Source organism: Dendrobates tinctorius, unplaced genomic scaffold (assembly GCF_039654945.1).
Source record: "Dendrobates tinctorius isolate UK_male_01 unplaced genomic scaffold, ASM3965494v1 ptg000099l, whole genome shotgun sequence".
Classification (NCBI taxonomy): domain Eukaryota; kingdom Metazoa; phylum Chordata; class Amphibia; order Anura; family Dendrobatidae; genus Dendrobates; species Dendrobates tinctorius.
Genome location: NW_027361767.1, coordinates 765,134 through 792,273, shown reverse-complemented (window position 1 = coordinate 792,273; position 27,140 = coordinate 765,134). Strand labels below are relative to the sequence as shown.

At 46.1% G+C, this 27,140-nt stretch overlaps 1 protein-coding gene across 3 annotated transcripts; it reads right to left on the bottom strand.

Moving 5' to 3' along the window:
• Positions 1 to 10,346: 10,346 nt before the first annotated feature.
• CLPP (caseinolytic mitochondrial matrix peptidase proteolytic subunit) lies at positions 10,347 to 26,436 on the bottom strand. Of its 3 annotated transcripts, none has more exons than XM_073587364.1 (7): positions 26,284 to 26,436; positions 25,972 to 26,073; positions 19,348 to 19,419; positions 19,171 to 19,267; positions 18,576 to 18,763; positions 18,261 to 18,366; positions 10,347 to 10,769 (listed from the first exon to the last, which is right to left on the bottom strand). In XM_073587364.1, the coding sequence occupies exons 1-7, from the start codon at positions 26,305 to 26,307 to the stop codon at positions 10,603 to 10,605; spliced, it is 756 nt and encodes a 251-aa protein (XP_073443465.1). In that variant the 5' UTR covers positions 26,308 to 26,436; the 3' UTR covers positions 10,347 to 10,602. The 3 variants fall into 3 exon arrangements, with proteins under 3 accessions (XP_073443465.1, XP_073443464.1, XP_073443463.1); XM_073587363.1 differs by having other exon boundaries at positions 26,244 to 26,346; XM_073587362.1 differs by lacking the exons at positions 25,972 to 26,073; positions 26,284 to 26,436 and adding an exon at positions 24,220 to 24,393.
• Between the last annotated feature and the right edge of the window lie 704 nt (positions 26,437 to 27,140).

Below are 27,140 nucleotides of genomic sequence, written 5' to 3'. Positions count from 1 at the left end.
GATCGAGTCCCGCCTTGCCTGTTCAGATATGCGACCACTGTGGTGTTGTCTGACAGGATCCTCACGTTTTCTCCTTGTAACTGCGGAAGAAAATATTATTTATTGTTATAGCGCCATTTATTCCATGGCGCTTTACATGTAAGGAGGGGTATACATAATAAAAACAAGTACAATAATCTTAAACAATACAAGTCATTACTGGTACAGGAGGAGAGAGGACCCTGCCCGCGAGGGCTCACAATCTACAAGGGATGGGTGATAATACAGTAGGCGAGGGTAGAGCTGGTCGTGCAGCGGTTTGGTCGATCGGTGGTTACTGCAGGTTATAGGCTTGTCGGAAGAGGTGGGTCTTCAGGCTCTTTTTGAAGGTTTCGATGGTAGGTGAGAGTCTGATATGAGGTGGTAGAGAGTTCCAGAGTAGGGGTGATGCGCGAGAGAAATCTTGTATGCGATTGTGGGAAGAGGAGATAAGAGGGGAGTAGAGAAGGAGATCTTGTGAGGATCGGAGGTTGCGTGCGGGAAAGTACCGGGAGACGAGGTCACAGATGTATGGAGGAGACAGGTTGTGGATGGCTTTGTATGTCATGGTTAGGGTTTTGTAATGGAGTCTCTGGGCAATTGGGAGCCAGTGAAGGGATTGACAGAGGGGAGAAGCTGGGGAATAGCGGGGGGACAGGTGGATTAGTCGGGCAGCAGAGTTTAGAATAGATTGGAGGTGTGCGAGAGTGTTTGAGGAGAGGCCACAGAGCAGGAGGTTGCAGTAGTCAAGGCGAGAGATGATGAGGGCATGGACTAGGGTTTTTGCAGATTCTTGGGTGAGGAATGAACGGATTCGTGAAATATTTTTGAGTTGAAGTCGGCAGGAAGTGGAAAGGGCTTGGATATGTGGTTTGAAGGAGAGATCAACATCAAGGATTACTCCGAGGCAGCGAGCTTGTGGGACTGGGGAGAGTCGGCAGTCATTCACTGTAATTGATAGGTTCGTAGGGGGGGTCACGTGAGATGGGGGAAAGATTATGAATTCTGTTTTGTCCATGTTGAGTTTCAGAAATCTAGCGGAGAAGGATGAAATAGTGGACAGACATTTAGGGATTCTGGTTATATTAGTAGGAAGGTGATATCTGGTCCAGAGATGTAGATCTGTGTGTTATCAGCGTAGAGATGATACTGAAAGCCATGAGATTCTATGAGCTGTCCCAGGCCAAAGGTCTAAATAGAGAACAGCAGGGGCCCAAGGACTGAACCTTGTGGGACTCCGATAGATAGGGGGCGAGGTGAGGAGGTGGTGTGTGAGTGGGAGACGCTGAATGTCCGGTCTGTTAGGTATGATGAGATCCAGGATAGGGCCAAGTCTGTGATGCCGAGGGATGATATAATGCATGACTAACTGCCTTTAGTTCTTTCAAGTTTGATGAATCCTGATTCTCACTTATATCCCTTAAGCCTTGGGCAAAGGTACTTCCCATATGAGCTCCCCATCCTGTGGGGCTGGCATCAGTAGTAATTATACGGGAGGGTGTTATCACCCATGGTACTCCTCCCGATAGGTTATCCTCCTATAGCCACCATGCTAGGGAGGTTAGGACCTTCTGAGATAAAGTGATTTTTTTTTCCCCAAATTTCCACGGTCCTGAGTTTCCTCTAAAAGAATTTGATGCTGTAATTCTTTCGTGTGGAATTGAGCCCACCGAACTGCCGGGATGCAGGAAGTAAGGGACCCTAGGAGGGACATTGCTTCCCTTAAGGATATGTGTGGCTTGTCTATTGCTGACCTGACCTTCGTTTTAATTGCTGTAGTTTTTACCTGTGGCAGCAGACATTTTTGGCTTATGGAGTCTAGTTGAAGACCCAGGAAGGACTGAACTGACTGTGGCTCGATTCTGGACTTCTTGAAGTTTATTATCCAACCAAGAGCCTGTAGGGATAAGATTGCATCAGCAACTCGCTTATTACATTGTCTAGCTGAGTTCCCTATTATCAAAAAATCATCCAAATAGGGAACTATCAGTGTGTCCTTCTGTCGTAAGAAAGCCATTACTTCCAGCATCACCTTTGTAAAGACTCTTGGTGCGATGGAAAGGCCGAATGGCATGGCTGTGAACTGGAGGTGTTGTATGGTGCCCTCGAGGAAGACCGCCACTCTGAGGTATTTCTGAAATCTGTAATGGATGGGAAGATGATAATAGGCATCCTTCAGATCCAGGCCCGCCATCATACAATTGGGAAAAAGGAGCTTAATTGCCGATCTAATGGACTCCATTTTAAATTTATGACTTATTACAAATGAATTTAGTTTCCTCAGGTTAATTATCGTCCTGAATGAGCCATCTGGTTTAGGTATCAGAAAGAGAGGGGAGTAAAATCCTCTCCCTTCCTGTCCTTTAGGTACCTGGACCAAAACTTTTTTGTCCAGCAGACTGACAATTTCATTCTCTAAGGCCCGCTGTTGGACTGGTGAGCTGAGGGATGTTACAATGACTGAATTACGGGGTACGTGATGGAACTCTAATTTTAATCCTTCCCTAATAATGCCTAGGACCCAAGGGCTGGCCGTGATTTTTTCCCATTCCTGAAGAAAAATTTTTAGTCTCCCTCCTACTGGAGGGACTGGCTCCTTAGTTCCGATCTCTGCGGAAGGAGGATCCTCTAAACATAGCACCTTTGCCTTTTTCTTCCTTCGTGGCCCAGCGATTTTGATTCTCTGCTGGTCTTCCCCTGCCAAATGGTCGTCTCCTAAATGCCCTCCTATAAAATGGGAGAGAGGGGTTAGGGAACCCTTTTTTCCTTTCTTTTGCTTTTGTAAGGATTTCGTCTAAGGTTTTCCCAAACAAAAACTCACAAGGTATGGCACATAGCTTTGCCTTGGATTGGGTGTCACTTTTCCAGCTCTTAAGCCACAGGCTACGTCTGCCGTTATTAAGCAAGCCTGCTGTTCTGGCTGCCATGCGTAGGGAATCGGCCGAAGCATCCGCTATATATGCCGCTGCGCCACGAATTAGTGGTATAGCGGCTCGTAGCTTGTCTCTGGAGACTTTTTGCTCTATTTTCTGGTCTAGTTGATCAATCCAGACCAGCATAGAGCAAGCTGTGCACGTACTGGCTATTGCCGGTTTAAATGTGCCCGTAGCTGCCTCCCATGCCCTCTTTAGTGAGGCATCAGCTTTCCGGTCCAGTGGGTCTTTTAGAGTCCCTGCGTCTTCCACTGGTAAGGCCGACTGTTTTGAGGCAGAGGCGACTGCCCCATCGACCTTCGGGACCTTAGACCACGTTGACAATTCCTCGTCGCTGAAGGGGTACCTTCTTTTTGACGCCGAGGGAAGATAACCTCTCTGGTCCTGCTTCTCCCACTCCTTTTTCACTAAGGCTTTTATAGCTGGTATAATGGGAAAAGCCCTCCTCCTATTTGTTAATCCCGCAATCATAATCTCTTGTGTCGTTTGCGGTTCCTTAGTCTCTGTGCATCTCATGATGTTCCTCACAGATTTCATCAAGTTGTCCATGTTATCTAACGGAAAACACGAACGCCCCTCGATATCAGAGGAAGATGATGATGTGGACGCATTGGAACTGTCCGAGACTACTGCTTCGTCCTCATCCGTATCTAAGCTAACTGTTGCTGGCTTGTTAGTCTTAGTTTTCTTAGGTAAGCCGCCAGACTGGGTTAGGGCCTGTAATTCCTCCCTTATTATAGCCCTTATATCTGTGGCTGATGTTGAAGCCTGCTTTGCGGTTTCGTTAATGCATTTTTTGCACAGCCTCTTTGTATAAGAGTCCGGTAAGGGACGTGTACAGAGGGCACATTCCTTATTTTTTGATTTCTCCTTCCTCTTAGCCTACAGTGGACATAGCGGAGGAGAGAAAGAGAGAAGATATTTAACAGCTTGATAGGCAGAGAGTCGTCCACTCGCCCAGAGAAGCTGTAGGTACCGACTCACGCTGAGAAGGGGCTCTGCTGGCATGGCTTCTGTGGCTTCTATCCGAGGTGCCACGATGTGAGTGATCTTTAGCTGCCACTGTATCACCTGCTTGGGGATGCGTGTCCTGTCTTGGGGAAAACATGCTTACACGCATGCTCAGAAAAGAGCGACCAGAATGGTGACCGGTCTGCAAACCCTGTCTTATGAGGAAAGGTTGCAGGATTTGGGAATGTTTAGTTTGCAAAAGAGAAGACTGAGAGGAGACTTAATAGCTGTCTACAAATATCTAAAGGGCTGTCACATTGTAGAAGGATCAACTTTATTCTCATTTGCACAAGGAAAGACTAGAAGCAATGGGATGAAACTGAATGGGAATAGACACAGATTAGATATTAGAAAAAACTTTTTGACAGTTAGAGTGATCAATGAGTGGAACAGGCTGCCACGAGAAGTGGTGAGTTCTCCTTCAATGGAAGTCTTCAAACAGAGGCTGGACAGACATCTGACTGGGATGATTTAGCGAATCCTGCTTTGAGCAGGGGGTTGGACCAGATGGCCCAGGAGGTCCCTTCCAACTCTACGATTCTATGATTCACGCTCTATCCATATCCCCACAGGTTTATATAGCCCCTTTCAATACCTGGTACCTCCCCCCTCCCAGGTGCGCCTGCCTGCGGCGCAGCTAATTAACATGCAACCGGCCTGAATACAGCCGCCGGCGCCGCCATATTAAACATCATTTTTTTTTTTCTCTCGGAGGGGGCGGGGAGTGCTGCTCAAAGCACTAATCTCGCGCGGCTCCGTGAGACCGCGCATGCGCTGTACACTGAGGAGCCTCCGGTAACCCGGAAGTTCCTCCTTACCTCCTGGCAGCGCCGCCCATGCATCCTCCTGGACGCTGAAGCCCCGGGAACGCCAGAGATCACGGGTTCCTCTCGGCTCCGCACTCCCACACGGACCGGGATGGCTGCCCTCCAAGATCCCGGTGGCGTGTATGTCATTAGAAAACCCCCGGTCGGCCTCACCCGGAACCGGTGTTTCTCGTCGCGCTGCCCGTCTCAGTCGAGGAGGGAGCCGGACTCCAGCATTCCCCCGTCGCTGCTTCTGGACCGGAACCCCTGCCGTTCGCACAGACACTGCACAGGCGGTTCCTTGGCCCAGGTATGTCTTCTGTAGAAAATCCTGCGGTTCCCATGGAACAGGAAACCAACTGAGGAGAGGCGGACCGCCCTCTTTTATCTCTGTAGGTTTCCTGTTCCTATGGGCGGATCCCTCCCTAAGTGGGTGCTGTCGTGGCGAAGAGTAAAAAATCTAATATATGAACTGTTTCAGAATGGGGAACAAAGCATTAAATGCACTTTAGTAATTAATTGTGGTCATAAAATAATGGGGAAAAGGTGAAAAAAGATTTAATCTGTACAAACCATACAGCTAAAAACTTCTACAATTTGGGGTAAGACTTTAATACATTTTTGATTTGTACAGTCAAAAAAAAGTTTCTAAGAGAAAATTAGCCAAAAAGTACAAACCAGACGATGCATCAGCACGAAAACCTGCAGCAACTTGTGCCGGAGCAGCAACTACTTGACTAGAAGATGGTGCTGCTCCACATGGCTCACGTCAGGAGTACTGACCCTCTGACTAAATCCTTTAACCCCTTAAGCCCCAAGGGTGGTTTGCACGTTCATGACCGGGCCAATTTTTACAATTCTGACCACTGTCCCTTTATGAGGTAATAACTCTGAAACGCTTCCATGGATACCGGTGATTCTGACATTGTTTTCTCGTGACATATTGTACTTCATGTTAGTGGTAAAATTTCATTCAAATAACTTGCGTTTATTTGTGAAAAAAACGGAAATTTGGCGAAATTTTTGAAAATTTTGCAATTTTCCAACTTTGAATTTTTATGCCCTTAAATCAGAGATATAGCACACAAAAAACTGATTAAGTAACATTTCCCACATGTTTACTTTACATCAGCACAATTTTGAAACCAAAATTTTTTTTTGTTAGGAAGTTATAAGGGTTAAAAGTTGACCAGCGATTTCTCATTTTTGCAACACCATTTTATTTTTACGGACCACATCACATTTGAAGCCACTTTGAGGGGTCTATATGATAGAAAATACCCAAAAGTGACACCATTCTAAAAACTGCACCCCTTAAGGTGCTCAAAACCACATTCAAGAAGTTTATTAACCCTTTAGGTGCGTCACAGGAATTTTTTGAATATTTAAAAAAAAAATGAACATTTAACTTTTTTTCACTAAAAAAATACTTCAGGTTCAATTTTTTTTAATTTACCAAGGGTAACAGGAGAAATTGGACTGCAAAAGTTATTGTGCAATTTGTCCTGAGTACGCCGATACCGGATATGTGGGGAGGAACCATTGTTTCGGCGCATGGCAGACCACAGCAGGGAAAGCGCGCCATTTGACTTTTTCAATGCAAAATTGGCTGGAATTCAGATCGGACGCCATGTCGTGTTTGGAGAGCCCCTGATGTACCTAAACAGTGGAAACCCCCCCCCCCCAAGTGACCCCATTTTGGAAACTAGACCCCCCAAGGAACTTATCTAGATATGTGGTGAGAACTTTGAACCCACAAGGGCTTCACAGAAGTTTATAACGTACAGCGGTACAATTAAAAAATCATTTTTTCCACAAAAATTATCTTTTCACCCCCAATTTTTATTTTTCCAAGGGTAATAGGTCCCTAAAAGTTATTGTGCAATTTGTCCTGAGTACACTGATACCCCATATGTGGGTGTAAATGACTATTTGGGCGCATGGCAGAGCTCGGAAGGGAAGCAGCGCCATTTGACGTTTTTGGCTGGAATTGAGATCGGACACCATGTCGTGTTTGGAAAGCCCCTGATGTACCAAAACAGTAGAAACCCCCCATAAATGACACCATTTTGGAAACTAGACCCCCCAAGGAACTTATCTAGATGTGTGGTGAGCACTTTGAACCCCCCAGTGCTTCACAGAAGTTTATAATGCCCGTGCGTGAAAATACAAAAATCGTATTTTTTCCACTAACATGATCTTTTAGTCACCAATTTTTTTTTCATTTTCCCAAGGGTAACAGGAGAAATTGGACCCCAAAAGTTGTTGTCCAATTTGTCCTGAGTACGCTGATACCTCATATGTGGGAGAAAACTACTGTATGGGCACACGTCGGGGCTCGGAAGGGAAGTATTGACGTTTTGGAATGCAGACTTTGATGGAATGGTCTGCGGGTGTCATGTTGCCTTTGGAGAGCCCCTAATGTACCTAAACAGTGGAAACCCCCCACAAATGACCCCATTTTGGAAACTAGACCCCCTAAGGCACTTATCTAGATGTGTGGTGAGCACTTTGAACCCCCAAGGGCCTCACAGAAGTATATAATGCCCAGGCATGAAAATAAAAAAATCGTATTTTTTCCACAAACATGATCAATTAGTCTCCAATTTTTTTATTTTCCCAAGGGTAACAGGAGAAATTGGACCCCAAAAGTTGTTGTCCAATTTGTCCTGAGTACGCTGATACCTCATATGTGGGAGAAAACTACTGTATGGGCACATGTCGGGGCTCGGAAGGGAAGTAGTGACGTTTTGGAATGCAGACTTTGATGGATTGGTCTGCGGGTGCCATGTGCGTTTGGAGAGCCCCTGATGTACCTAAACTATTGAAACTCCCCCATTTTGGAAACTAGACCCCCCAAGGAACTTATCTAGATGTGTGGTCAGCACTTTGAACCCCCAAGTGATTCACAGAAGTTTATAACGCCTGGGCGTGAAAATAAAAAAATCATTTTTTTCCACAAAAATGATATTTTTGCCCCCAATTTTTTATTTTCCTAAGGGTAACAGGAGAAATTGGACCCCAAAAGTTGTTTTGCAATTTGTCCTGAGTAGGCTGATACCCTATATGTGGGGGTAAAACACTGTTTGGGCGCATGGCAGAGCTTGGAAGGGAAGGAGCAACATTTGACTTTTTCAACGCAGAATTGGCTGGAATTGAGATCAGACACCATGTTGCATTTGGAGAGCCCCTGATGTGCCCAAACAGTGGAAACACCCCAATTATAACTCCAACCCTAACCCCAACACACCCCTAACCCTAATCTGAGCCCTAACCCTAACCCTAGCCCTAACGGGAAAATGGAAATAAATACTTTTTTTAAATTTTATTATTTTTCCCTAACTAAGGGGGTGATAACGGGGGGTTTGATTTACTATTTATGGCGGTTTTTATGTTTGGCGGCTGTCGCACGCTAAAAGACGCTTTTTAATGTAAAAATAGTTTTTGCATCACCACATATTGAGAGCTATAATTTTTCCATATTTTGACCCACCGAGTCATGTGAGGTCTTATTCTTTGCGGGACGAGTTGACTTTTTTATCGGTACCATTTTTGGGCACGTGACATTTTTTGATCGCTTTTTATTCCGATTTTTGGGACGCAGAATGAACAAAAAACAGCGTTTCATGAATTTCTTTTGAGGGGGTGCGTTTACACCGTTCCGCGTGCGGTAAAATTGATAAAGAGGTTTTATTCTTTGCGTCGGTACGGTTACAGCGATACCTCATTTAGGTTTTTTTTATGTTTTGTCAGTTTTTCGCAATGAAAACAATTTTATATAAAAAATAATTATTTTTGCATCGCTTTATTCTGCGAGCTATAACTTTTTTTATTTTTTTGCGGATGATGCTGTGTGGCGGCTCTTTTATTGCGGGACAAGATGACGTTTTCAGTGGTACCATGGATATTTATATGCGTCTTTTTGATCGCGCGTTATTACACTTTTTGTTCGGTGGTATGATAAATCATTATTTTTTGCTTCGTTTTTTATTATTTTTTAAGGGGTTCGCTAAAGGGGTTAACTAATGGGGCAGTTTTATAGGGCGGGTCGCTACGGACGTGGTGATACCTAATATGTGTACTTTTATTGTTTTGTTTTTTTTTATTTTCAAAAAATGAATTTATTGGGGAATATTTTTTTTACTAATTTATTTAGCGATTTTTTAAATTATTTTTACACTTTTTTTAATTTTTTTTTTACTTTATTACATAGTCCCAGGTGGGACATCACTGTCCTGTGACAGATCGCTGATCTGTCACATCACTGTGACAGATCAGCAATCTGTCACAGGCAGTTCTGCAGACTTCCTCATGCCTGCGCTTTGCAGGCAGTGAGGAAGTCAGCTCCCTCCAGGCCCCCATCGCCTGTAGGGAAAGAGAGTCCCCCGCAGCAGCGCTGCACATTGCGCTGCCATGGGGGGCTCAGGGAAGCACGGAGGGAGCCCCCTCCCTGCCGAAGCTTCCCTTTAACTCCCGGTGCACCGCGATCGTGTTTGATCGCGGTGTACAAGGGGTTAACGTGTCGGGGGCGGTCCGTGACCGCCTCTGACACATTGTGCCGGGTGTCAGCTGTGATAATCAGCTGACACCCGGCCGCGATCAGCGGCGCTCACCACGTGGGCGCCGCTGATCGCATTAGACGTACTATCCCGTCCTTGGGAATTAAGTCCCAGGGCACATGGACGGGATAGTACGTCTAATGGCAGAGAGGGGTTAAAGGGAACCTGTCACCTCATTTTTCAAATATAAGATGCGGCCACCGCCATCAGGGGCTTATCTACAGTATTCTGTAATCCTGTAGATAAGCCCCCGATGTAACTTGAAAGAGAAGAAAAACGAGTGATATTATACTCACCCAGGGGGTGGTCCGGTCCGGGTCTCGCAGTCCGGTCCAGCGCCTCCCATCTTCTAGCGATGCCGTCCTCTTCTTTGCTTCCCGTCACAGGCGTACTGCTCTGCACTGCCCTGTTGAGGGCAGAGTCCTGCAGTGCGCAGGCTCCAACCCTCTCTGACCTTTCCCGGCGCCTTCGTACTGCAGTACTCTGCCCTCAACAGAGCAGTGCAGAGCAGTACGCCTGTGACGGGAAGCAAAGAAGAGGACGGCATCGCTAGAAGATGGGAGGCGCTGGACCGGACTGCGATACCCGGACCGCCCCCCTGGGTGAGTATAATATAACTCATATTTCTTATTTTTCAGGTTACATCAGGGGCTTATCTACAGCATTACAGAATGCTGTAGATAAGCCCCTGATGGCGGCGGCCGCATCTTATATATTGAAAAATTAGGTGACAGATTCCTTTTAAAAGGTTATTCCCATCATCACATATGTCGATAGTGCTAGTAAAATTAATTTATGGCTAATAAGATTAACAATTTTCTTTATCACCCGTTGCCTATGAGACCGACCATCGCTGATATTTCGTTTATTACAGTGAAGCTGATCGGGAAATAGAGGTAACGGCGCTCCCCAGCGATCCTGATCAGCTGTAAAATAGTGCTTACTAGCCCAATAGGAAAGAGCTTGTAAGCGCTACACACAGTCAGCAGCGGTGGCCGGAAGAAGAAACGACACCAGGATATGTGAAGATAATTTTATTTTAAATTTTTTTTTTTTACCTGCCCTACAAGCCAGAAGCTACCGGGATATGAAAAAGATCCCTATGCACAGTTCATACTGGTGGTGAGAAGTCTGCGTTGTTTCTGCCAGCAGGGGCCAGTATAATGTGAATTATACACTAATGTCCAGCAGTCTTGCCACATCCAATGATTGGGTCTCCTGTGGGTGAGGACACTGCCTCGGTGTGACCTGTCGCTGCACAGTCATGCCTCTCCTCTAAGGCTCAGATGGTGGTGGTGGCAGCGGTGCCTGCTCCTCTGTTTTTCGCACTAGTTCTGGTTCATCTTCTCCATTTTGAGGTGGGTGCACCAATACCTTGTCCAGGATACCAAACTCCTGAGCTTCTGTGGGACTCATGTAGCGATCTCTCTCCATGACGGACTCTGGAGGTAGGAAACATAGATGTTATATGGGGGGAGCAGAGAAAACCTGTCATCTCCGACCAGCAAAGCTAACGGTCAATATAATGGATGCAAATTGCAGAAATACAGCGGGGAAAAATAGTATTTAGTCAGCAACCAATTGTGCAAGTTCTCCCACTTAAAAAGATGAGAGAGGCCTGTAATTGACATCATAGGTAGACCACAACTATAAGTGTCACAATGAGGAAACAAATCCAGAAAATCACCTTGTCTGATTAGGCAAGATTTATTTTGCAAATTATGGTGGAAAATAAGTATTTGGCCGCCTAAAAACATGCAAGATTTCTGGCTCTCACAGACCGGTAACTTCTTCTTTAAGAGGCTCCTCTGTCCTCCACTCATTACCTGTAGTATTGGCAGCTGTTTGAACTTATCAGTATAAAAGACACCGGTCCACAACCTCAAACAGTCACACTCCAAACTCCACTATGGTGAAGACCAAAGAGCTGTCAAAGGACACCAGAAACAAAACTGTAGCCCTGCATCAGGCTGAGAAGACTGAATCTACAATAGGTAAGCAGCTTGGAGTGATGAAATCAACTGTGGGAACAAAAACAAGAAACTGGAAGACATACAAGACCACTGATAAGCTCCCGCGATCTGGGGCTCCACGCAAGATCTCACCCCGTGGGGTCAAAATGATCAAAAAAACAGTGCGCAAAAATCCCAGAACCACACGGGGAACCTAGTGAATGACCTGCATAGAGCTGGGACCACTGTAACAAAGGCTACTGTCATGATCCCAGTGCAGGTTTTTGAGCTGCACACCGGGGGTTAATGTCTGGAGCTCTGGCAGGTTTTGATCTGCACGCTTGGGGTTAATGATTGTGGCCTCTTTCTGGTTCTGGGAGAGCTTCATAAACCCCTGGGAAGCTTCAATCCCTGCCAGTTATACTTTTGCCTTTGGCCTAGTGTGCTGACCCCCGTGTGCCTGTTTATTGCTATACCTTGTTTATATGGTTCTGACCCGATTCTGTTTCCCGTTGTGAGTTTGCCTGTTGATTTTGTACTGCGTTATTATCTGTGTATGACTCATTGCCTGTGACCTGACTACTCTCTGCTCACCCCCTTTGGTACCCTACAGCTATCTCTGTGTGTCTCATTGGCTACGTCCTGACTATTCTCCCTGTCTATGCCCCTTGGTAACTTTGTCTCGCAGTTACCCTGCTAGGAGTTTCCCTGCAGCTCCTAGCTCTGTGGAGTTTAGGCCACGCCTCTAGCAGTCACGTGCTTCAGGTCCTGCGGCTCTGAAGTACGCATCTATTCGGTTGCTGCCCGCTCCACAGGTAGCTTTGAGCACGCTTTCGCTATACTCAGGGCACGTGCACTGGCTCAGTGAGCAAGTTCAGTGCGGTGTCTCTGACATTATAACTGGCCCACAATTTTTTTTTCTCTCCTCACTTCTGCAGCATGGACCCAATGTGTGCTTTATCTGAGCAGGTGAAAAGCTTGACTCAGTCACTGCAGAAGCTTAGTTTGGAACACCAAGCTCTGGCCCAGTCCCAACGGCGGGTTGAGGACTCAGTTCAGGGGGTACTTTCCGCAGGCTTCCAGCAGGTGGGGAATAGAGATGTCATTTTAGTCCCACCTGAATCCCCGGTTAAATTGCCAGATATATTTTCTGGTAACAAGGATGATTTCAGGGCATTTAAAGGAGGGCTGTAAGCTTTTTTTTTTTCTTTGAGACCCCGCTCCTCTGGGGATGAGAAACAGAGGGTGGGGGTGGTGATGTCCCTGCTTAGGGGGTCCCCACAAGCCTGGGCATTCTCGCTTTCCTCTTCTGCCCCTGAGAGAATGTCTGTGGATGCATTTTTTGAAGCCTTAGGGCTTATTTATGATGAGCCTGATAGAGTGCGGTTGGCTGAGGACAAAGTGATGAGTGTCTGTCAGGGGGAGCACTCGGCCGAATGGATCTGTACTGAATTCAGAAGTTGGGCAGAGGAGATTTCCTGGAGTGATGCCGCCCTTCGGGGGCTGTTCCATAGAGGCCTGTTTGAACGTCTGAAGGATGCTTTGGCACTCCATCCTCCGCCTGACTCCCTGGAGGATGCCATGGTCCAAGCGGTTCGCATGGATCGCAGGCTGCGGGCTAGAGGCATTATGCAATGGGAATCGCCCTTATTCTTCAGTGGAGATGAGACCCAGACTCTTCCTATGGCTATGGAGGTGAGCGCTGTCACCTGTGAGGGAAAGGAAAGAAGACGCTGCCGGGAAAAGCAGTTGTGCTTCTATTGTGGGAAATCTGGACATTGGAAGAAGGACTGCCCCTCCTGTCAGTCATCCTCCAAGATGGCGGGAAACGACTAGGTCTGGGTAGTAATCGAGGAGGCTACCCAGACCTTCAGGTACAATTTTCCTCATGTGCAAAAATGGTGCTGCAGGTGGAACTGGAACTTGGTTATGGTCCTGTTCAGACTACTGCTTTTATTGAACGCGGTTCGGCTGTGAACCTGATTGATACCAAGGTTATGACTCTTTATAAGATAGGGACAGTCAGGCTTCATGATCCTGTTAAACTTGTGGCAATTGACTCATCTCCTCTTACCCAAGATGGTATCTGTTGCAGGTCTGAACTTTTTTCTCTAAAAGTGGGTTCCACTCATGTGGAGGAACTAAGTTGTCTGGTGCTAGATAACTTGCCTGCAGGACTGGTACTGGGGATGCCTTGGCTTCAACGCCATAATCCTACTATTGATTGGGTTACAGGGGAAATCACTCAATGGGGATGCAATAGTAAATGTGGTAACCGGGGACATCTTGTTAACGCTGTTAAATCCGTATCTGTGTCGTCTGTCGATCTGGAAGGTATTCCGGAGTACCTGAAAGATTTCGAAGACGTTTTTTCCGAAAGTGAGGCTGAGGCGCTGCCACCACATAGACCCTATGATTGTGCCATTGATTTAGTACCCGGAGCCAAATTACCTAAGGCTCGATTGTTCAATTTGTCTGGGCCTGAGCGCCAAGCCATGAAGGAGTACATAGCTGAGAGTCTCCGCAAAGGGCATATCAGGCCTTCTGTGTCACCTGTGGCAGCAGGGTTCTTCTTTGTGAAGAAAAAAAGATGGTGGTTTGCGGCCGTGCCTCGACTTTCGGGAACTGAACAAGATAACGGTTTGGAACTCTTACCCGCTTCCCCTCATCCCAGACTTATGTAACCAGTTAGCTGGGGCCCAATGGTTCTCCAAGTTAGATCTGCGGGGGGCCTACAATCTGATAAGGGTTCGGGAAGGGGACGAGTGGAAAACGGCATTCCTCACATCAGAAGGACTCTTTGAGAACCTGGTAATGCCATTTGGGTTAACTAATGCACCCGCTATTTTCCAAAATTTCATCAATGTTGTGTTTTCTGATCTGATAGGACGTTTTGTTATTATTTATTTGGATGATATTTTGGTGTATTCCCCGGACAGTCAATCTCACTTGCAACATCTAAAGACAGTTCTCCAGAGACTCAGGGAGAACCAATTGTTCGCCAAACTGGAAAAATGTTCGTTTTTTGTACAGGAGCTGCCTTTTTTGGGGTTGATTGTGTCCTGTGAGGGGTTTCGTATGGATCCTAAGAAGGTGCTGGCGATCGCTGACTGGGTTCAGCCTCGAGATCTCAAGGGGCTCCAGCGCTTCTTAGGATTTGCGAACTATTACCGGAGATTCATTAAAGGTTTCTCACAAGTGGTGAAACCACTCACGGATCTTACCCAGGAGGGAGCTGATGTAAAAAAATTGGTCTGTACTCGCTAAGGAATCCTTCTCAGCGATTAAGAAATGTTTTATGTCTGCCCCGGTGTTGGTGCAACCTGACCCGTCCAAACCATTCATTGTGGAGGTGGATGCTTCTGAAGTGGGGGTGGGGGCTGTGCTGTCCCAGGGTCCGGCCACCCTTACCAATCTCAAACCCTGTGCCTTCTTCTCCAAGAAGTTCTCTTCAGCTGAGAAAAACTATGATGTAGGCAATAGAGAACTTCTTGCGGTCAAGCTGGCGTTTGAGGAATGGAGGCACTTTTTGGAAGGGGTGGCTCACCCTATCACGGTTGTCACGGATCACAAAAATTTGGCGTACCTTGAATCTGCTAAGAGGCTTACTCCTAGACAGGCCCATTGGTCACTTTTTTTTTTTTTTCACGATTTCAGTTCTCAATTACTTTTCGACCGGGGTCCAAAAATGTTAAAGCGGATGCCCTGTCCAGAAGTTTTGATCCAGTGTCTCCCCCTGAGCCGCCGTCCTCCATTCTTCCCCCAGGGGTGGTAGTGGCGGGGGTCTCAACTGAGTTGGAACAAGAAATCCTAAGGGCTCAGGCCCTAGCTCCGGCAACCAGGCCAAGCGATAAACTGTTTGTTCCAGATTCATTGCGGCCTAGACTTCTGCAGGAGTTTCATGATTCTAGGCTGAGTGCTCATCCAGGTATCACGGCCCCTAGAGAGGCAGTAGCCAGGGGTTTTTGGTGGCCTTCATTAAGGTCCGATGTCAAGGAATTTGTTTCTGCTTGTGGCATATGTGCCCGTTCCAAAAGCTCGCATAACCGACCGGCTGGGGAACTCATACCTTTACCGGTTCCTGATAGGCCATGGACTCATCTTTCCATGGATTTTATTACCGGCCTTCCACCTTCCAGGGGCAATACCGTGATCTGGGTGGTGGTGGATAGGTTTTCTAAACAGGCCCATTTCATTCCCTTGGCAGCACTACCTTCAGCAGAAACGTTGTCAAGATTGTTTGTGCAGCATGTGGTCCGATTGCATGGGGTACCCCTGAATGTTGTGTCTGACAGAGGTGTGCAGTTTGTGGCCAAATTTTGGAGGGCGTTCTGTATGAAATTGGGCATCTCACTCTCCTTCTCGTCGGCATATCACCCGGAGAGTAATGGTCAGACAGAACGCACCAATCAATCCCTGGAACAAATTCTCAGGTGTCTGACCTCCGCCAGACAGGAGGATTGGTGTGATGCGTTACCGTTGGCTGAATTCGCTTTTAACAACCGGGTGAGTCAGTCCACCAACATGTCCCCATTCCTGATTAACTATGGCTTTAATCCGCATTTTGGGGAGTTTTCTCGGGTGGATTCCGGTTGTCCAGGAGCAGAGGGGTCCGTTCAACGGTTAAAAAACCTCTGGGCTAAAGTCCGGCGTAATATCTCTCGAGCCCAGGGGAGATACAAATATTTTGCGGACAAAAAGAGAGCCTCGGGAGACACGTTTCAGGTGGGAGAGAAGGTTTGGCTCTCCTCGCGTAACATCAACTTAAAGGTACCATCAGTTAAGTTGGGACCAAAGTTCATTGGTCCGTACGAGATTATGGAGATAGTCAACCCTGTGGCATATAGGTTGCGTCTCCCCGCCTCCTTAAAAATATCTAATGTGTTCCATAAGTCTCTGTTGAAACCAGCAGGATCTGTCAAAGAGAACTCTGAGACTGTTGTTCCTCCAGTGCTGGTGGAGGGTCAATTGGAGTATGAGGTCGGACATATTGTGGACTCTCGGCGGGTGCGCCGCTCTTTGCAGTACCTGGTCCACTGGAAGGGATATGGACCAGAAGAGCGCTCGTGGGTCCCTGCTCGCTCGGTACATGCAGATCGCCTGGTTCAGGCGTTCCATGCCAAGTACCCGGGGAAGCCTGGGGGTCCAGAGGCCCCCCCGTTGAGAGGGGGGTACTGTCATGATCCCAGTGCAGGTTTTTGAGCTGCACACCGGGGGTTAATGTCTGGAGCTCTGTGCAGGTTTTGATCTGCACACTTGGGGTTAATGATTGTGGCCTCTTTCTGGTTCTGGGAGAGCTTCATAAACCCCTGGGAAGCTTCAATCCCTGCCAGTTATACTTTTGCCTTTGGCCTAGTGTGCTGACCCCCGTGTGCCTGTTTGTTGCTATACCTTGTTTATATGGTTCTGACCCGATTCTGTTTCCCGTTGTGAGTTTGCCTGTTGATTTTGTACTGCGTTATTATCTGTGTATGACTCATTGCCTGTGACCTGACTACTCTCTGCGCACCCCTCTGGTACCTTGCAGCTATCTCTGTGTGTGACTCATTGGCTACGTCCTGACTATTCTTACTGTCTATGCCCCTTGGTAACTTTGTCTCGCAGTTACCCTGCTAGGAGTTTCCCTGCAGCTCCTAGCTCTGTGGAGTTTAGGCCACGCCTCTAGTAGTCACGTGCTTCAGGTCCTGCGGCTCTGAAGTACACATCTATTCGGTTGCTGCCCGCTCCACAGGTAGCTTTGAGCACTGTTCGCTTTACTCAGGACACGCGCACTGGCTGAGTGAGCAAGTTCAGTGCGGTGTCTCTGACAGCTACCATCAGTAACACACTACGCCACCAGAGACTCAGATCCTGCAGTGCCAGACGTGTCCCCCTGCTTAAGCCAGTACATGTCCGGGCCCGTCTGAAGTTTGCTAGAGAGCATTTGGATTATCCAGTAGCGTATCGGGAGAATGTCATATGGTCTGATGAAACCTAAGTAGAATTATGTGGTAGAAACAAAACTCGTCGTGTTTGGAGGAGACAGACCGCGGAGTTGCATCCAAAGAACACGATACCTACTGTAAAGCATGGGGGTGGCAACATCATGCTTTGGGGCTGTTTCTCTGCAAAGGGACCAGGACAACTGATCCCTGTACATTAAAGAATTAATGGAGCCATGTATTGTGAGATTTTGAGTGCAAACCTCCTTCCAGCAGCAAGGGCATTGAAGACGAAACGTGGATGGGTCTTTGGGCATAATATTCCCAAGCACACTGCCAGGGCAACGAAGGAGTGGCTTCGTAAGAAGCATATAAAGGTCCTGGAGTGGCCTAGCCAGTCTCCAGAACTCATCCCCATGGAAAACCTTTGGAGGGATTTGAAAGTCTGTGTTGCCCAGCAACAGGCCCAAAACATCACTGCTCTAGAGCAATGTTCCCCAACTCCAGTCTTCAAGGCCCAAAAACAGGTCATGTTTTCAGTATTTCCTTTGTATTGCACAGGTAATGCAATTATCACCTTGGCAATACTAAGGAAATCCTGAAAACATGACCTGTTGGTGGGCCTTGAGGACTGAAGTTGGGGAACACTGCTCTAGAGGAGATCTGCATGGAGGAATGGGCCAACATACCACCAACAGTGTGTGGCAACCTTGTGAAGACTTACAGAAAACGTTTGACCTCTAGCATTGCCAACAAAGGATATATAACAGGAGGTGCCACTGCGCCAAAAGGAAGCCCCCAGGGACGATATTAACCCCTCACCTTCACAGCCAAAGAAAACCTTAAAATGTGACCGCTCAGGCCCAAGAGTGTGTTCACACGGTCTTTTTGCAATGTTTTAAAATGACTTTTTCAAGCAGGAAAATTCATGTTTTCTCTATTTTTTTTTTACATTTTTAAGCATTTTTTAATCTCCATGAAGGAGAAAAAAAAAGAAAGTGATTTTTGCAGTGGAAACGCTGAACAATGTGAGGAGGTGTGGGGTGGAGCGTGGACTCACCGATCAGAGACAGCGGCTGACGCGTGTGCTTTGCGTAAATGTCATTGATCTGTTTCTTGAGCTTCAGAATTTCCTCCGCCTGTATAGCGATGTCTGTGGCCTGACCCTGAGGATGACAGATATCAGTACGACATTCAATGTGGCTTCCAGGTCCCCAGATCTGTCACAGTACCATATATCTTCATATGTGGCAGGGGAGACTTTAGGACTGCCAGCTTACAGAGGTAACAGTTACCTCTGCACTCCATCTCTATGACTAAGTGAGGCCACATAAGTAACACCTCCATGTCTGCGCTTATAGGGCAGGTGACTTACCCGGGCTCCTCCTGAGGGCTGGTGGATCATAATTCGGGAGTTAGGCAAAGAGTGTCTCATTCCATGGGATCCGGCTGCCAGCAGGAGGGACCCCATACTGGCTGCTTGCCCCACACACCACGTACAGATGGGGTTCAGTATATACTGCATGGTGTCATATATCGCCAGACCGGCTGTCACCGAGCCCCCTAAAAATAGATATAAGCAAAGTATGACCGATATGTACTGAAAAAGACCCCCAAAACTGGAGTTTGAAGAATGGAGGGGCTGCAATCTGCTTACACCAGTCAGGCAACATCACATTACTGCTCCAATTGAGGACAAAAATACTCAGAGCTTCAACTCATCACCAGCAAACCCTCAGCTGAGAGAACCATTATTATTTCTGTGTAATAATGTTCCAATTCACTAACGGCAAGCAGAGATCTTGGAAATAGTGAAACACAAAGCATATTCGAAAGTTGCATATTTTATTTGAAGGTGATGGGAGGTGAAGAGCGCAGCACACGGTGCATGCAAAACTGCATAGGGTAGCGGGGGTGAAGGAAACATGGAGGTGACCCCAAGCATCAAGGTTCCTCTGGTCATCGGTTACCTGGGCTGTTGATGTACATGTGAATAGGCTTCTTGTTACTCTCTGATTGCAGGAACAGGAGCTGAGCGATCACCAGGCTGGAGAGAGAGTCGTCAATCTGAATGAATGAAGAAATATATGCGAGTGTTGGGGGAGGGGCGCTGGGAAAGAGAAGGGGTTAATGATCAAGAATCTCACCGGCCCCATGACGCAGATAATCCGCTCCCGCAGTAACCTAGAGTAAATGTCATATGCTCGCTCCCCGCGGCCCTGCAATCAGAATAATAGAGAAACAGTGAAAAAGCCACAGCGTGACTGAACCAGCAGAATAGTGAGTGCAGCTCTGGGGTATAATACAGGATGTAACTCAGGATCAGTAATGTAATGTATGTACACAGTGACTGCACCAGCAGAATAGTGAGTGCAGCTCTGGAGTATAATACAGGAGGTAACTCAGGATCAGTAATGTAATGTATGTACACAGTGACTGCACCAGCAGAATAGTGATTGCAGCTCTGGAGTATAATACAGGAGGTAACTCAGGATCAGTAATGTAATGTATGTACACAGTGACTGCACCAGCAGAATAGTGAGTGCAGCTCTGGAGTATAATACAGGATGTAACGCAAATCAGTAATGTAATGTATGTACACAGTGACTGCACCAGCAGAATAGTGAGTGCAGCTCTGGAGTATAATACAGGATGTAACTCAGGATCAGTAATGTAATGTATGTACACAGTGACTGCACCAGTAGAATAGTGAGTGCAGCTCTGGGGTATAATACAGGATGTAACTCAGGATCAGTAATGTAATGTATGTACACAGTGACTGCACCAGCAGAATAGTGAGTGCAGCTCTGGAGTATAATACAGGATGTAACTCAGGATCAGTAATGTAATGTATGTACACAGTGACTGCACCAGCAGAATAGTGAGTGCAGCTCTGGGGTATAATACAGGATGTAACCCAGGATCAGTAATGTAATGTATGTACACAGTGACTGCACCAGCAGAATAGTGAGTGCAGCTCTGGGGTATAATACAGGATGTAACTCAGGATCAGTAATGTAATGTATGTACACAGTGACTGCACCAGCAGAATAGTGAGTGCAGCTCTGGCGTATAAAACAGGATGTAACTCAGGATCAGTAATGTAATGTAATGTATGTACAGAGTGACAGCTCCAGCAGAATAGTGAGTGCAGCTCTGGAGTATAATACAGGATGTAACGCAGGATCAGTAATGTAATGTAATGTATGTACACAGTGACTACACCAGCAGAAAAGTGAGCGCAGCTCTGGAGTATAATACAGGATGTAACTCAGGATCAGTAATGTAATGTATGTACACAGTGACTGCACCAGCAGAATAGTGAGTGCTGCTCTAGAGTATAATACAGGATGTAACTCAGGATCAGTAATGTAATGTATGTACACAGTGACTGCACCAGCAGAATAGTGAGCGCAGCTCTGCAGTATAATACAGGATTAAGACACAAAAACAGAACACAGTATGACAAACGTGCATAAATACTCTGCTGTAAAACATATGTAACTGTAAGTAGCAAGTGCTAGTAAAAGATGTTAACAAAACCAGGGTATTTTGTTGATACTTTTTTTGCAAAAAAATGTACGCTAAGCCACTCCGCCGCGTCAAGGCATACCCTTCTCGGAGCAGTCCTATCTAATATATTTAAAAACCTGAACATGTGAATAATACCTTCATGAGCAGGGTTCAGAAAGGTGCTGCCCGGTATGGGCTCGCTGGGCAAAATGGCTTTTTATGCATGTCCCAAAGGAGAGAGGCGGGGATCTCCCAAAGCTTGCATAAGCAAGAAATCAATGGATTCAGAACACATGACACATGCACAAAAACTGAACGGGTCATAAGACCCTGTTCACACCACCCAAGAACTAAGACACAAAAACAGAACACAGTATGACAAACGTGCATAAATACTCTGCTGTAAAACATATGTAACTGTAAGTAGCAAGTGCTAGTAAAAGATGTTAACAAAACCAGGGTATTTTGTTGATACTTTTTTTGCAAAAAAATGTACGCTAAGCCACTCCGCCGCGTCATGGCATACCCTTCTCGGAGCAGTCCTATCTAATATATTTAAAATCCTGAACATACCGGGCAGCACCTTTCTGAACCCTGCTCATGAAGGTATTATTCACATGTTCAGGTTTTTAAATATATTAGATAGGACTGCTCCGAGAAGGGTATGCCTTGACGCGGCGGAGTGGCTTAGCGTACATTTTTTTGCAAAAAAACGTATCAACAAAATACCCTGGTTTTGTTAACATCTTTTACTAGCACTTGCTACTTACAGTTACATATGTTTTACAGCAGAGTATTTATGCACGTTTGTCATACTGTGTTCTGTTTTTGTGTCTTAGTTCTTGGGTGGTGTGAACAGGGTCTTATGACCCGTTCAGTTTTTGTGCATGTGTCATGTGTTCTGAAGTATAATACAGGATGTAACTCAGGATCAGTAATGTAATGTATGTACACAGAGACTGCACCAGCAGAATAGTGAGTGCAGCTCTGGGGTATAATACAGGATGTAACTCAGGATCAGTAATGTATGTACATAGTGACTGCACCAGAATAGTGAGTGCAGCTCTGGGGTATAATACAGGATGTAACTCAGGATCAGTAATGTATGTACACAGTGACTGCACCAGCAGAATAGTGAGTGCAGCTCTGGGGTATAATACAGGATGTAACTCAGGATCAGTAATGTATGTACATAGTGACTGCACCAGCAGAATAGTGAGTGCAGCTCTGGGGTATAATACAGGATGTTACTCAGGATAGTAATGTAATGGATGTACACAGTGAGTGCACACAGGATGTTGCTCAGGATCACTATAGAAAAAAGGAGACATAAAAGGATCCATTGGCTGGATATAAATAAAATTTGTTTTTTAAAATATTACAGTGGCACTCAGTACCATAGAGGCTCCAGCAGCACAGGTAAAAGACAGCAGTTACCATAGGTGTGAGAATTAAAATCTAGAATAATTTACTATTGCGCTCAGAGAGTCTAGATGGGGTTAACACATAAAAAAACCATAGAGAAAATAAATCCATCTAATATGTGCCTTCAGGTACCACTAAGAATATACAGTTGTGGCCAAAAGTATTGACACCCCTGCAATTCTGTCAGATAATACTCAGTTTCATCCTGAAAATGATTGCAAACACAAATTCTTTGGTATTATCTTCATTTAATTTGTCTTCAACGAAAAAACACAAAAGAAAATGAAGCAAAAAGCAAAACATTGATCATTTCACACAAAACTCCAAAAAAGGGCCAGACAGAAGTATTGGCACCCTCAGCCTAATACTTGGTTGCACAACCTTTAGCCAAAATAACTGCGACCAACCGCTTCCGGTAACCATCAATGAGTTTCTTACAATGCTCTGCTGGAATTTTAGACCATTCTTCTTTGGCAAACTGCTCCAGGTCCCTGATATTTGAAGGGTGCCTTCTCCAAACTGCCATTTTTAGATCTCTCCACAGGTGTTCTATGGGATTCAGGTCTGGACTCATTGCTGGCCACCTTAGAAGTCTCCAGTGCTTTCTCTCAAACCATTTTCTAGTGCTTTTTGAAGTGTGTTTTGGGTCATTGTCCTGCTGGAAGACCCATGACCTCTGAGGGAGACCCAGCTTTCTCACACTGGGCCCTACATTATGCTGCAAAATTTGTTGGTAGTCTTCAGACTTCATAATGCCATGCACACGGTCAAGCAGTCCAGTGCCAGAGGCAGCAAAGCAACCCCAAAACATCAGGGAACCTCCGCCATGTTTGACTGTAGGGACCGTGTTCTTTTCTTTGAATGCCTCTTTTTTTCTCCTGTAAACTCTATGTTGATGCCTTTGCCCAAAAAGCTCTACTTTTGTCTCATCTGACCAGAGAACATTCTTCCAAAACGCTTTAGGCTTTTTCAGGTAAGTTTTGGCAAACTCCAGCCTGGCTTTTTTATGTCTCGGGGTAAGAAGTGGGGTCTTCCTGGGTCTCCTACCATACAGTCCCTTTTCATTCAGACGCCGACGGATAGTACGGGTTGACACTGTTGTACCCTCGGACTGCAGGGCAGCTTGAACTTGTTTGGATGTTAGTCGAGGTTCTTTATCCAACATCCGCACAATCTTGCATTGAAATCTCTTGTCAATTTTTCTTTTCCGTCCACATCTAGGGAGGTTAGCCACAGTGCCATGGGCTTTACACTTCTTGATGACACTGCGCATGGTAGACACAGGAACATTCAGGTCTTTGGAGATGGACTTGTAGCCTTGAGATTGCTCATGCTTCCTCACAATTTGGTTTCTCAAGTCTTCAGACAGTTCTTTGGTCTTCTTTCTTTTCTCCATGCTCAATGTGGTACACACAAGGACACAGGACAGAGGTTGAGTCAACTTTAATCCATGTCAACTGGCTGCAAGTGTGATTTAGTTATTGCCAACACCTGTTAGGTGCCACAGGTAAGTTACAGGTGCTGTTAATTAAACAAATTAGAGAAGCATCACATGATTTTTCGAACAGTGCCAATACTTTTGTCCACCCTCTTTTTTATGTTTGGTGTGGAATTATATCCAATTTGGCTTTAGGACAATTCTTTTTGTGTTTTTTCATTTAAGACAAATTAAATGAAGATAATACCAAAGAATTTGTGTTTGCAATCATTTTCAGGAAGAAAGTGAGTATTATCTGACAGAATTGCAGGGGTGTCAATACTTTTGGCCACAACTGTATATACATAACAAAATCATATACAGACAAAGTATGGTGATTCATGTAAAAATAATAATAATACCACTATAGTGCCAGCGTGCCCACTTTCTTAAAAAGTTACCTTGTGTATAGAATGTAGAACAATTGACAGCGTTGTTGAGGAGTAATCCCAAAGGGATAAGCGGAGAGAGAAGTTAGTATCCCGCAGTCACTTATACACATGGGAAGAAGGAATCAATATCACTATTACACACTGAACGGGAAACCACTGGGTAAATCTGACATGGAGAAGGAGTTGGGGATCCTAGTTAATGATAAACTTACCTGGAGCAACCAGTGCCAGGCAGCAGCTGCCAAGGCAAACAGGATCATGGGGTGCATTAATAGAGGTCTGGATACACATGATGAGAGCATTATACTGCCTCTGTACAAATCCCTGGTTAGACCGCACATGGAGTACTGTGTACAGTTTTGGGCACCGGTGCTCAGGAAGGATATAATGGAACTAGAGCGGGTACAAAGGAGGGCAACAAAACTAATAAAGGGGATAGGGGAACTACAATACCCAGAGAGATTAGCAAAACTAGGATTATTTAGTCTAGAAAAAAGACGATATCTAATAACCATGTATAAGTATATAAGGGAACAATACAAATATCTCTCCGAGGATCTGTTTATACCAAGGAAGGTGATGGTCACAAGGGGGCATTCTGTGCGTCTGGAGGAGAAAAGGTTTTTCCACCAACATAGAAAAGGATTCTTTACTGTTAGGGGAGGGAGAATCTGGAATTCCTTGTCTGAGGAGGTGGGGATGGCGAACGCAGTCGAAGGGTTCAAGAGAGGCCTGGATGTCTTCCTGGAGCGTAACGATATTGTATCTTACAGTTATTAGGTTCTTTAGAAGGACGTAGATCTGGGGATTTATTCTGACAGAATTTTATAGGCTGAACTGGATGGACTAATGTCTTTTTTCGGCCTTACTAACTACGTTACTTGGTGATAGGCAGCAAAGATCTAAATGCTTGTGCATGAATCTCGGGTATGAGTAATCCATAACTGCAGATATGATGGTGCTGCTCCTGCCGGTAGCAGCCACCGTTCAAAAGTCCTGGCAAAAAAAGAGGCGATGTGCTCCATAGTAACACTTGTGCGCGTCAGCTCAGGACCTGCGGTGACGTCAGAGACATGTGGTACACCGGCCTGCAGCCGCTACAGATCACAGAGAGGGCCAAAAGACTGTCCAAGGCGTTTCGGAGACTCCTGTCTCCTTCATCAGGGAATGGTCCTCCTCGCGTTCATGGGGATATGTATATATACACACACACACTAGTAGTTTTGCACAAATTAGTCAAATACTTTAATAAAACCCGAATAATTCAATCTAAGACCCTTTGGAATAAGGGTATCCAACAGAAAAATCCAGCGAGATTCGGCGCGGGACATTTTATATGATCCCCCTTGCGTGCCTGCATGGGCACAAGTTCTATACCCATAACCGCCATATGGGTCACAGATCCACCATGATGACTAGCCAAATGGCTGGATAAAGGGTGCACCACGTCTCTCTGACGTCACACTTGGATCTTTGTGGCACATCACCAAGTGACTGCGGGATACGAACTCCTTGAACCACCGCCTTCTCGCTCCGCTTATCCCTTTGGGATTACTCCTCAACAACACTGTGAATTGTTCTACACTCTATACACGAGGTAACTTTAAAAAAAAAGGGGGCAAGGGGGCACGCTGGCACTATAGTGGCCTTATTAATAATATTATTTTTACATGAATCGCCATACTTAGTCTGTATATGATTTGGTTATGCCAGAAACGCTGTTATGTTGGATTCTTTTTAATCTGTCTGGACAACACCTTTTCCCTTTTTATTGGAATAAAATAAAAAGCCATTTTTATTTGCTTCCAGCCTATGAATCCTTTTTTCTCTCCTTTTATCTAAATGCATCCGACGGTCAACGGACTTGGATCCTGGCTGCACTATTGAGAAGAATCACACGGTGAGGCCTATGTCCTCAGGATCCGTATAGTATTCCTACCAGACAGGACGCATGCATTACTGACCGTTTGCTCCACCACGATAGGGATGAGCGGTGAGAGCCGCGGTGGAGCTCGATGTAGGCTCCTCACATGCTGGAGAGCACATACCCCCTTTAGTATCGGCCTCTATAAAGAAAATACATAACAGACAGGTCAGCAGGCATCATCACAGCAGAATATATCAGCAAACAGAGACTTGTGGAAGTCCCAGCAAATAACACTAGCGGTGGTTGCTGGGACTTGTAGTCCCACCACAGCTGTAGATGTTTTAGCTGGTGTATCTAATATCTTATTACTAGATGGCATCCAGGCCTCCCCTCCATGTCAGACACGCACCGTCCCTCTGATAAGCAGCTCCATGCCGTCCTGGTGTCACCAGCTGCCTCTCAAAGGTACAAAAAAAAGCCAAATGTCACCGAGAAACAAAAAACAAAAATGTCTCCATTTGTACACGATTGAATAGACCTGGGCAGCCATGTTTTTGAAGACCTCCTGCTCAGCAGAAACAAATATACCGGCCCCGAAAAAATGGCTCCAGTGACAGAGACACAAATTTCAGGAAAGAGATGAAAAAGAGGAAGTGACGTCAGGCAGGGATCTTTGAAGGCTGACGATCGCTCGCCGCCATGTTAGTTGCTGGCAAGTCATGTGGTTGTGGGAGGCGTGTTACTATGGTAACGAGTGCTGTGTACTGAAAAGCCTGTATAGAGAGGCGCAATTGTTAACCGCATTGTTATTGTAGATGTGCAGGTGACAAAGTGCCAGTGTGTGTGGCCATGGTGGACTAACAGCAGATTCAGACGATGCCACGGATATCACGTGACATGTTTTACTTCACCAACAGCAAGTTGGAGGGACGGTCACTTCCTGCTTTGCATGTTACTAAGGCAGAGTCTACAAAGCAGCGTGACCTCCTGACCGCACCCGCGCCTCTCACCCGCTCTTCTCACCGCTCGCCCGCACCTCTCACCCGCTCTTCTCACCGCTCGCCCGCGCCTCTCACCCGCTCTCCCACTCTTCTCACCCGCTCTCCCGCTCTTCTCACCGCTCGCCCACTCTTCTCACCCGCTCGCCCACTCTTCTCACCCGCTCGCCCACTCTTCTCGCCCACTCTTCTCACCCGCTCGCCCACTCTTCTCGCCCACTCTTCTCACCCGCTCGCCCTCTCTTCTCACCGCTCGCCCACTCTTCTC

Excerpts from the sequence above, each read along its gene's own strand:
- CLPP (XM_073587363.1), bottom strand. The coding sequence starts at position 26,270 with ATGGAGGGGAGGCCTGGATGCCATCTA. Across the intron at positions 19,420-25,971 it reads CTATCGTGGTGGAGCAAACG|GGCCGCGGGGAGCGAGCATA; the intron begins GTCAGTAATGCA and ends TTCTGATTGCAG. Across the intron at positions 18,367-18,575 it reads AGCCCTCAGGAGGAGCCCGG|GGTCAGGCCACAGACATCGC; the intron begins GTAAGTCACCTG and ends TGTCATCCTCAG.